A 12,020-nucleotide genomic window follows, 5' to 3' on the forward strand; every position below is an offset into this window, starting at 1 on the left:
CCCTCCCAGCAAAGCCCAGGGCTGAGCCCAGAGGTAGAGCTGCCTGCCCGGGCAGCCAGGGCCCAGGCTGGGGGAGCCACCAGGTCCCGTTATCCTTGGGGACAGCTGGTCTTGGTCATGTCCTTCAGAGAGAGGAGCGTGGGACCCAGGCAGGGCGGGTGGGCAGAGGAGCAATGCCTGGTGATCCCGGCACCGAGGGCCGGGGATCTGGAGAGCGGCGACAGCGCCAGCTTCCCGGGCTGCTGACCCCTGCCAGTCCTTACCTAGAGAGGGAGACTCGGGAATTCCGGGGGGGAGGACAGGACTTCTGAGGTAAGTGGTGGTCCTGGACAAAGAGGTGGGCGTTACAGATTCCACCCTGGCACCAGGAATGGTGAACTGAGCTATTTCGGGAAGCCTTGAAGACAGAGGAACGTCGCGGCTTCCGTCACCATCCCCACCACCCGTGTCAAAAAGAAAAATGAAATCCAATGGAAAGGATGTTGTGCTACACTTCCCTTCGGTCGTTTTATAATGGCTCATAGCTTTAGACTTTTAAATCTGTAGCGTATTAATTTTTTTTTCTACATATGTTTCACATTTCTCACTTAATATAACATAAATAATTTGGTTAATAGATTTAACCTGCACATTTCAGCCACATTAATATATATAAGAATCTGTTAATGGTATAAATAATTCTTCTTAAATAAAATAAATCTGATATGTTACATAATACTGATAAAAATTACTGTTGCTAATAGTTTTGTAAGCCACCCTTAAGTGTTGTTTGTTTTATTGTTGGTTTTGTTGTTTTTGCTTTGTTTGAATACTGCGAGACGGGTTCTGGAATTCCTCTGAGGAATGCTGTGGAGCATGCCCTTCCACTCTACTGCAAAACCAAACCCTAACCAACACTGATCACATCCCTGAAGCTGGGCCCCTGCCCCCTTCCAAGGAAACACGATGGTTAACGACGTTAGATAATTGAAGCTAATGAATCTAGGGGTTTGCAGGGGTCAGCGTTACGGGGGATAGAAACTGTTTAGCTCCTCAGGTGGCTATGAAACTTTCACTACAGAAATGGCTGACTAAAATAGTCCATCTACCTCTTTTTTTTTTTGGTCTTTTTTTTTTTCTCCTTTTTAATAAAATCTACAGCATTCTACTTTAAAAGCTCAGTAAATAAAAACCCAAACCAAACCGCAACCCATCGTTGCGGCCTTTGAATTCTGAATTAAGAGCTGTGATCCCACATCCCGTTGGGAACCTGCAAGGTTGCACTCTAGCCTCCTGCAGAGACCTGCAGTGCTTCCAGGCAAGGGTCATTCCAAGCAAGACAGTCTCAATGGACACTCAGTGGCGTGAAGTGTGTGTCACCATTAAGGTTATTACATCGTCATGCCTTCTCTCTGCTGTTAAATACAAAAACAGCATCTTTTACATTATCATATAAAAGCATTTAGGCTGTATTTTTATTTATCACTTTACACTGGTAGTCTCTTGTATGTGTACTCAATAGAAACCAAAGAATTTTGTACACTATTTTTTTTTTGTACAATAAAAGATAAAGTGTGCATTAGGTACGCTTGTACATGACAATATTGTACAATATTTACATTTCAGATATCACCATGAAATTCTGTATTATCTATATACACAAGGAAAATTTCTCAGAAACATTTGGGACTATTTCTTATAATCACAATTTTAGTATTATAGAAAACAAAAAAATCTCAGTAATCATCTGACATCGTTACTGCAACCTTTCAAGAATTCTGATTGGCTTATCCAGCAACCACTGCCCCTCCTAAGCATCAAAAAATATTGTACCACGGATCCACGTAGTACCCTGTGATGGTTTCTGTCTGTCTCCATATAAATATTGATATAAATTTATCAATACCTACATATAGACTTATGTGCACGTTCATTTTGATAAGTACTGGACCAGTAACAAAAACATTCAATGTTATCTAGAGATCTTCCTCCTCTTGGGTTTTGGAGGCTTCACTTGTCTGTCTCCCTGTGGGATTTGGTGGACCTAAAAATAAGTATATGTACAGGTTAGCAAAGGATAGTGGTCAAAGTAACCAGGCAGTAATAAACAAGTTGCAGGGTTGCTTGAAGGGCTGTTGGGAAGTGGTTTGTATCATTTCGTGTCTACACGGGAACCCGAATGAAAAGGAACTTCAAGAACTTGAAGGCTCTGGGGAGAAAAAGGCTGATGCTGCAGCTGCTCTGCTCCCTGCAGGCAGGTCACAGCCACAGGCACCAGGAAACCCCAGAACGGGGAACCGAGCCCAAAGCTGCCACCACGTCACGTTCTTGGGGACAAACCTTTACCCATCAGAGTGACCAGAGCCAGCGAGCAGGAAGCAGGTGAGAAAACCTCCCCAAAGGGTGAAACCAGAGGCGGCAAAGGCAGGTCTGCGGGAGCTGCTGAGGAACAAGCAAACTCTGCCTGCAGCTCATGATTGAAAGGAAATGCTCCATTCCGAGCTAAACGCTGGATTCATTTGAGTGTGAAACAGGTTTTGTCACCGACTGCTCAGCAGAGAACAGGCCGGGGCTGGCGGGAGAGGCGAGGAGCTGGCCCAGGAGACCACCACCACCTGTCGGTGGGAGCCAGATGCTGTGCGGGCAGAGGAGGCTGCAGCTCCCAAGCAGCAGCAGCAAACCCTTCAGCAACGTGCTGAATGACTGCCTCGGGTCTGTCCCGAATTCCTTCAGCCTGCTAACACTGACTGCCTGTTTGCTGCCTCTTGCCAATAAGGCTCTGAGCTAATTATCTGCTTTGCACGTGCTTTTAATTTAAAAGATAACGGATGTCTGAGCAGTAGCAGCTGAAAAAAAAATATAAATGCAAGTCACTAAGAAGAGAATTGTGATTCCCTGTGAGTGTTTCTAGGAATCATCATCTTTACGGAAACAAACCCTGATCACAAATGTTGTGACCAGATAATTCAAATATCAATCAAGGTGATGTCATGACACACTGGTACCTCAGCCTGGCTGCATCATCAAACCACCAAATCCAATGACAACAGTTGCCCCTGAGCCAGTTGCTATCCCAGTTAAAACACACATGGCACAGAGATTGGACTATTACTGGATTTATAAACGGGGGAAAAAAAGGTGAGGGCAGAATGGTCCAGTCCAAAGACACAGCTAACTGGTGGTGGAAGCCACAGGGGTGATGTGTCTGTTACAAATGTATTTCCCATCTTTATTTCTAACAGACCTGCAGTCAGATCCCCCCCTCCTTTTCCTTACAAAGTCAAGAGGGAAACATGCCACTTTAAATCAAAACTCAACCTCATTTTGTCAAATTCAGAAGTTCAAACAAAAGACCTGACTGGGCAATTACAGCAGCCACTCAAGGCTACTGAGTAACTGACTGAATAGTTCCTGGTGGTTCTGAAATCAGCTGAGTCTGCAGCTCTGTGTCCATTTCCTTTTAGAAACTCCAGAAGCTTCCCTGAAGTTTTACTACTACTTCTAAAGATGCACATGTGCAAACACTTTCAGTTCTGAGCACTGAGGATCAGGTAAAAGGCTTTTATTTTTTTCTGTATTCAAATGTAATTAATAATTTGAATAATTGTCAGTGCTAAGATATGGGAGGTGCTGTTATGTACTTCTTTGAATGTTTACTTCAGTGAAATTACAGCCATGTTTTCAATATGAAGATGAGAACCTGATAAAATACTGTATCTAGAAAGATTTGGGGCTTGCATATTAACAGGGCAATAATTTTAGAACATTGTTAGATTTGACAGTAGGAATCCTCTTACCTTTCCTAACAGTATCTTTCATTTCACACAAGGAAAGCTTTTCTCAAAGTTTTACATCCCCAAAAATGAGGCTTTTAAAGATCATTTCAATATCTTGCTTCTCAACCAAATGAGCCTGATTTTGTGTCACTAATGAGGGAAAACTCATGGAATACGAGTGGGGCTGGAGCTGATCCATGTGTAAAAAAGTATGTCCAGGAATCTCTCTTTGTAAAAAACTAATACAACTGGCAATGCAAGTAAAATTCTGCAACTTCTCCCATTTCTCAGAATGACTATAGACATTTGCAAAAAGTTTTGAATGCAAGAGAAATATTGAAAATCCCATCTTTTTTTAGCCAATAGAACCCAAATTTCTGTTAGAAAGCAACTCCCAACCAACACTCCCAGTCTTTGACTGACACACATGCAGACACACAGAAAAAGGAGATTATTGCTAAAAGTGAAAAGAAAACTTACATTCCCAGACATTTTGTCTAGTTCACTCATGGCCTCGTGTATAGCAGCTTCTAAATGGTTATTTAGCTTTCCACTTCTAGGGAGAAAAAAATAATGCCATCAGGAACTCTTAGTAACAGAAAAAACCCTTAATAATAATAACAACAGCAACAATAATAGTAGTAGTAATAATAACAGTAATAATTAGAAACACATCAACTCACTGGACATACTCTACTAGAGCCTCCCAGGTTGTTACAGCACGAACAGCAAGATCAGACCTTGCACAATATTGAGCAAAGTAAAGGCCTGTGTTCTAATTAGAGAAGGGAGATGAAAGGCAGCACTTCCATGTGTTGTGTGGTTTGGGGTGATACCCACAGCCAGGTTGTTGCAGGCAGGAATAACAACAAGAACCCTTCATAGTCACATCCCATTTTGTGCATCCTTGGTTTCCATTCTTAGCAATGAGGACTGGACTTTATGGGTTTTGATCAGGAGCAGAAGAGGATTCCAGCTACTCTGGAACTTCTCAAGGGCTTCCAGTATTGCCAAACCCCAGGGCACACCTCTGCCTGCCTCCCTTGCCATGGGGCACCCTGCATTTACTTTGTAAATGTGGTCACATTTCATAGAATCATCACAGAATCCCAGACTGGTTTGGGTTGGAAGGGACCTGAAAGATCACATAGTTCTAACCCCCCTGCCATGGGCAGGGACACCTCCCACCAGCCCAGGCTGCTCCAAGCCCCATCCAACCTGCCCTTCAACACTGCCAGGGATGGGGCAGCCACAGCTTCCCTGGGCAACCTGGGCCAGGGTCTCACCACCCTCACAGTGAAGAATTTCTTCCTAAGATCTCACCAAAATCTTCCCTCTCTCAGCTTGACATCATTCCCTCCTCATCCCATCCCTCCCTGCCCTTGTCCCAAGCCCCTCCCCAGCTTTCCTGCAGCCCCTTCAGGCACTGGAAGGTGCTCTAAGGTCTCCTTGGAGCCTTCTCTTCTCCAGGCTGAACACCCCAACTCTCCCAGCCTGGCTCCAGAGCAGAGCTGCTCCAGCCTCAGATCCTCATTTCAGTGACATGTCTGTGAAGGACTGATCATACACCCTGCTCTTTTTGAAAACTCAGTGTGTGAGCTGCAAACTCTTCCTCTTACACCCAAAGCACAAAGCTCCAAGTTAAGTGTCCCTTCTAACTTTAAACAGCCAGAGGAAAACAAGTCACATGAATCCTCTAAAATGTTGCTAGTTTTACCCCGGAACAGCAGCACGCTGAGGGCTATGGGAGAGGAAGGGTGAAGACTTTCTTCTTCGAAACCTGGTGACCCCAAGTCACTGGGCCTCCTCATACACATCTGATTTGGCAGTGACTTTTTGGATTTATGGTCAGTTTTTGAAAGAAGTTTCCCACGTGAACACCATGCTCTGCATGACAGGTTGGATTTCTGCAGCTCCGCGTTCACCCCTCAGGGGTTTCAAATTAGCAAATCCTGCTTGAGGAGAAGATACCACTGTTTGTCAACAGCTTGCTGAGGATCTCTGCTTAAAAGGAGGTGTGTGATATATAAATATATATATATGGAGCTTTTTTAGATAGGCTTTAAATCAACCAAAGAGACTATAAGATAAACAGAAATAAATGTCTGCATAGAAAGCCTGATGGGTCTGCCTGGGTTTCTGAACCTCTGGAGCCACTGCCTGCAAAACCACAGAATGGTTCTGGTTGGAAAAGACCTTCAACAAGATCACTGAGTCCAACCACAACCTAACTCAGCCAACCATTAACCCAACTCTACCAAGTCCAGTGCTTATAACCAGATATAAGTTCTGCAGCCTGAGGGAGTGAAGGCGCCCTGAGGTGCTGTGAGTGAGGAAGAGACTATTGTTCAGGGGCAGTGTGACCACCCAGAAACATAACAGGACTCCATTTATAATTTATAATCTCTTCCTGACTGCCAGCATGGCGGACTTGCACGTCACCTAGAAGCAGATTTCAGATGTCAAGTTACCTGTATGTGAAGGGATTTCATCACCACGATGCTCCATCAGGAACCCACCCTTCCCACGCTACCTATAAAACTGTTGCTTTAGTCAAAACAGCCATTTCAAAGTCTTTCAAATGCAAATGATCCACCCGGTTGCAGCCTTCCAACACTGGTGCCCTGCTCATTTTACTGGGAAGATGATGATCTGCCCCTGAGCACCCCCAAAGGTTCAGAAGTGCCCGTTGCTGAAAGACAAAACACTGCAGCTAAACCACTGAGCATTTGCCAACAGATGCATCAGGTCCTTAGTGATGCCAACCAACCTCTAGCTCCATGTTTGATGTTTTAATTTTAAATATAATGGTTTAGGAGTCACACCACACCTGTGAGACATACCCAAGCAAAACACTTTTTTTTGCTACAGAAAATATTTCAGCTGACACTGTCAGGGGAAGCTACAAAGCTCTGAGCAAGAGCTACCACACTTGACTAGGAAACGTGCAACCATGACATTGTTTTCTGGTGACTTGTTTCTTAGAAACCTCAGAAACTAAATACACAAAACATTTCAATTTAAAAAAACTAATACTTGAGGTTAGAGGGGGGTTGGAACTAGATGATCTTTAGGGTCTCTTCCAGCTTCCAACCATTCCATGATTCTGTGATTAAGATTCACAATTCCCACATACTGGATTTAAGGGGCAATGCGAATTGCATCCTATTCCATCCCTATTATAATGCAGTTTTTAGCTTTGAAGACATTTTCCATCTTTAGTGTGAATAGTTTTACACATAATATATAATGTCAATATGTATTATTGGAGATGAAGCCAAGACTGTGCAGTGAGGGAAAAAAATGGACAATATCCTAGGGCTGTGACAAGAACTGTTGGAAGATGAAGAATCATTTCTGAAGTCAAGGAATCTGACTGTCCTGTGGAGGAGCTGGATGCTACCCCTGCTCTGCTGAACACACTGCAGCTCTGTGATGCTTCTCCATGCTCCCTCAACAGAGATTTCTCCTGGGTTACTTCACCTGTGTCTTCTTTACTGTAGAAATGGCTCAACTTGATGCCAGTGACATGGCAAAGTGCTGAGTATACAAGTAGGAAGCAGAAACAGGAGTGTTCTACACGTGGAACTAAACCAAATGCTGAATGTCTGCAAAAACTCTGGATCTCTGAGTAACAAGATACTCCAGAGACATGTACCAGACAGAAGACCACAAGGAGATTAATAACCTTTTCAGATAAAGCTACCACAGCTCCCAGGAAGAAGAGAAAGGGTTGATGAAGAAATAACAAATTAATTGAACAATCATAGAATCCCAGACTGGTTTGGGTTGGGAGGGACCTTGAAGATCACCTAGTCCCAACCCCCCTGCCATGGGCAGGGACACCTCCCACCAGACCAGGTTGCTCCAAGCCCCATCCAACCTGCCCTTGAAGTATGAAATAAGCACAAGTAGAAATATGGAGAAAATCCCTCAAGGGCTGTACAGCAGCCCCAGGAAAGGGGCAGCCAGGTGTCCCAGGTGGCTGGGATATCTGATATGGGCAAGCAATGGAGCAGAACCAGCCATGCCCCACAGAAGGCCCCTGGCTTCAGTGGAACTGCAGCCCACCCCTGCAGCCTCCTAAACACAGAAATCCCCACCAGAAGGTGGGAGAATTCCTTAAATCCTCCTGTTTCCTCCTGTTTATTCCAACTGTCACCCCTCTTTGAATAATCTCCTGGGGTCACCCTGCTCGAGTCACGTTCCTCCCTTCAGGGACACAAGCCAATAACTGGGGAGTTGCCCTTAACCTCCAGTACCCTTCAACTGCAGGAAGATATTTTGAGGATGATCCTGGAAAAAAAAAAAAAACAACCACACCACCCTTGCCTCCTTGGCATCAAAACATTTCTCTTCAGCGCCGCGTGACATATAAATAGAAGAGAAGCTGACACCTTAAAAGGAGCTGTAGGCAAATCATTATTTAATTCCTTGAAGCCCCTGTTTGTTGTGCTCAAGCTTTGCAAGCTGACCTGAAATTTGCCCACAGATTCAAAGGAATCTATTTTCACTGCAACAGTAAAAAAGCAACAGCACCCTAAAAACAAATTCAATCCCAGAACAATTTCTACTTTGCTCTCCTTTTATAGGTGTCCAGGTTGGGTTTTTTTTTTTCCCCTCCTAAAACCATTTTCCTCTTTTTTGTCTCTGCTGATGCTTCATGTCCTGATGTTTCCTGTCTCATGGTCTTTCTATCCTTGGGCATCTGTAAATAAAATCTAAATGGGAAGAGGAAACCAAGCAGTTCAGATATGCCTGACACTATGGAAAGCTCTGCTGGTTAAATACAGCCAGACTGCACAAACTGTGAAACCCTCCTCAGCAATGGGAAATAAACTGAATTTATCTGAATAAACCTGTGCTGTGCCTGCATCAGCAGCTGCCAGAGGGAGAGGGAAGAGATAAGAAAGGCAGATCTTGTTCAAAAGCCTATTTGGTCAGCATGGTTTTGATGTAAGAGCTTCCTCTTTGCTGCAAATTAGAAATTCTGCACATGAAAGCTCAAACAAGTAGGCTGACATTTTACAAAGGTAAATATCAGAAGATGCAATAAAAATGCAGATATCAAAGATCTCAGATGATTATCATAACCAACACGAGGAATTCAGAACATTAACTCTTCAGCTTGGCCACTCTGCTGAGCTCCCCAAAAGGAGAGTCTGAACAAAATAATTTAATTATTCCATTTCACCAGTAAATAAATGAGCTTTTACTTACTTTCTGTTCCTTTTCCTGGCTCGGTTGTAAGCTTCTAGACCTTCTGTTAGTGTCTTCAACTTCTCTGGCTCCACCTGAGTGAAGGTATGAACACCAAACCACATTACCCAGACCTGCAATTATTAAACATTGCTTTTACTTCACTGCTAGACATGCATTATCATGGAGCCTAATTTTCACTGCATCCATAAGACAGTAACCTTCCCAGCAAACAGATGCCTGGCTACACACACCCCCTCACACACATCTGCAGAGATGACAGTTTCTCTAGATGTCCACACCACCAGCAATAGAAACACAAAATACAAACCCGTGACACTTAAGAAAACAAAACTAAGAAGGGAAAGAACATTTTTTAAAACTTGGTTTGTCTTTATATGACTGATATGAACACTGCTGCTGAAGTCTCACATTCTGTACTCACATTTTACAAATGTATTTTACACCTTTGACACCACCTGGAATGCATTAAAATACCAAGTTGCCTGGTACACATGATACAATTTTTACAGCTGCCACCAACACAACAGGTTTCACATCACCTCAAAGCTCTGGATAAAGTCTTTAAGCCCCCAGTGCTGCTAATGGCATGGCCAAATTTATTCCCATTGCAGAAGAGCCACAGTATGTGCTTAACTTAAAAGGCTTAAAAGGGAGGTGGGCAGGCTGACAAGCTTTATTTCTGCATTATGAATCTATGAGTCTTACCTACAGCTCATTTATTGGTCCTGAGAAAGGCCCTTTAAACATTTTTGTTACTTAAGCACATACTTCAGCCCTCTGCTGAGTCTGGGATGAATCTGAGCACGTGCTCACCAGGGCTGCTGAGCTGGTGTTCAAGGGACTTCAACTGGAAATCTAAGTTCTCTTGAAATCAACCACAATTACAATCTGTTTATAAACCACTACACAGAGTCACTGCTGCCAGTTAGTACTTGTATCAACCACACAAACATGAAAGAAAATTAATTATATCATCTGTAGGATTTCATCATTTGCATTCTCAAAACATTAGTCCACTGAACTCTGCATATTACTTTGATTTGGCTCAGTCATTTCTGCTGGTAAAAACAACAACAAAAAAGGTATTTAAACACATCAATTTTAAGAAAAGGAATGGGTAAGTTCCTTTTTCTTTGTCAGCTTGGTTACATTTTGCTTGACTTACTTTTTTTAACCTTTGCATAACTTAACAAGAACCTTTTATAGCATTTGTTTCATTAAAAAGTACAGCTGGCATTCTGACACAAGGCAAATTAATTCTATAAACACAAAATTTATTAAGCATGCCTATACACAATCCCAAAAAGAAATCTGAGTGCAAATCCCCTCTGAACCCAGCCTTTCAATTACTAAATTATTTGGATTCACAATGAAACTGAATTTTAGACACGATGGTGGGAAGTTAATGAGTGAGCAAGTTGTCAGCATCTCTAGACATGAGGCCCAATATCATACATGTAAAGACCAAATTTCACATGTCTCCAGCTGATGTATCTGAGAATGAAATTGGGGAATAGTAACATTTCAGGAGGTGCAAGAATCCTTACTGGTGAAATCTGCACAGGGGGAGGCAAGATTTCTGTTTTCATGGAATAGACTCAATTATGCCCCAGATGCTTGAGCTTTTCCCTTAAAACTGTGCTTTTACTGGGAGACTGCAGATACTTCCAATCATTCCTCTCCTCATCAGACTTTGGAAAAATACTAAGGCAGACAGAAGAAATACTCTCTGTTTCAAAACCTGGGGAGCTTTTCTGTGGATAAACATGAGGAAAAAAACAGGCATGTGAGGCTCACAGAATGAGCAAACTGGCTTTGGAAGCTTGTATGTTCCATCCCCTGCATTAACACGGGATTATTGGAGGAGATGTTACTCTCTCTGCAATATATTATAGCTCAAGCCTTCATTTGATAGCATGCTTGAAAAACAGCTACAGAAACCACTTGTATTCTTCAAACTGAATTAAAGGGCAAGAACACAATCCCAATTCTTTACCTCGAAAACTTTACTGTGTGCTGGATTTGTCATGAATGGTGAATTGTACATTAAATGTACCCATGATATATGTGTCTGTAAGGAACCAATCTGCAAAGGCTTGTGTGTGTCTGCCTCGAGGTATGTAAGAAAGCTGATTGGTAAATATTTTTATGAAGATCTAATATCACGTTTGGGTAACCAGGGACTTAAGTAACAAAAAGGAACCCTTATCTTCATGATTGGAACCCTGTGATGGTGGAACAGCAGAAGTCCTGCCAGCACTTTTTTGAAGCAGCAGTGCCACAGTGCTAGCAGAGCAAGGTGTTGGAAGAGAGTGTTGCAGATATATTGGAATTAATAATATCATGTATCTTCATTTCCAACCAGCCATTACAACACTCAGTGATACATACACATGGGGGTTTCAGGACACTGATAAATCACACCTCTTATTGCCTGTAGAACCAGAAAAACTCAGTTTAAAAAACCTAGTTCAACTGACAGAAAGTCCTGTTGAGAGCACTTGCCCTGTAAGAGTCACTATGACAGGCACTAACAACAGGCAGCTGCTGCTGACACAAACCCTCTGGGTAATAACAACATTAATTCCTTAATGAAATACACATCCTGTTTTAGGATGCATGTCACTTCAGACTTGCTTCTTGCCCTTTCAGAATTTTCTGCTGCTACTGCTGCACTTCCCTTGGGCTCCTCTTTAATTTTCCAGTAGCCAAAAAGTGAGTGTTTAAAGGTGCAAAATCTCCCCCTTCTCCTGGTAGGGAAACACCATTCTAGCTGCTCTTCAAACAGAAGCATTATTACATTTAATACCCAAAGTCTTTGAAATGGAAACAAAAATCAAATGATGTATGATAGAAAGAACAGAGAATATACAAGTACCATCAACTCCCACCAGCACAGCAAAACTAATGTTACAATATAGGAGGTTAACATTTGATTACACAAATACTTGAAAAGATGTTTTAAGAAAGCTCTGCAAAAACCACCATTTTCAGAACTGCTGCTGGTGACTCCCACCATGAATTGTAACCTTTCAGTTTTTG

General features: G+C 42.7%; 1 protein-coding gene across 6 annotated transcripts in view; it reads right to left on the reverse strand.

Annotated features, from left to right (window-relative positions):
* Nucleotides 1-1,432: 1,432 nt before the first annotated feature.
* Nucleotides 1,433-12,020, reverse strand: part of MBD5 (methyl-CpG binding domain protein 5) — a 143,695-nt gene continuing 133,107 nt past the window's right edge. For 4 of the 6 annotated variants that reach the window (XM_051623500.1, XM_051623502.1, XM_051623504.1 and 1 more), the window contains 3 exons: nucleotides 8,976-9,088; nucleotides 4,236-4,311; nucleotides 1,433-2,023 (listed from right to left, as the gene is read on the reverse strand). In XM_051623500.1, coding sequence (XP_051479460.1) covers nucleotides 1,952-2,023; nucleotides 4,236-4,311; nucleotides 8,976-9,088 — 261 coding nt within the window. In that variant the 3' untranslated portion in view covers nucleotides 1,433-1,951. The remainder of the gene's footprint in view (nucleotides 2,024-4,235; nucleotides 4,312-8,975; nucleotides 9,089-12,020) is intronic. The other 2 variants (XM_051623503.1, XM_051623501.1) reach the window with 1 other exon arrangement.

Source organism: Apus apus, chromosome 6 (genome assembly GCF_020740795.1).
Source record: "Apus apus isolate bApuApu2 chromosome 6, bApuApu2.pri.cur, whole genome shotgun sequence".
Classification (NCBI taxonomy): Eukaryota; Metazoa; Chordata; class Aves; order Apodiformes; family Apodidae; genus Apus; species Apus apus.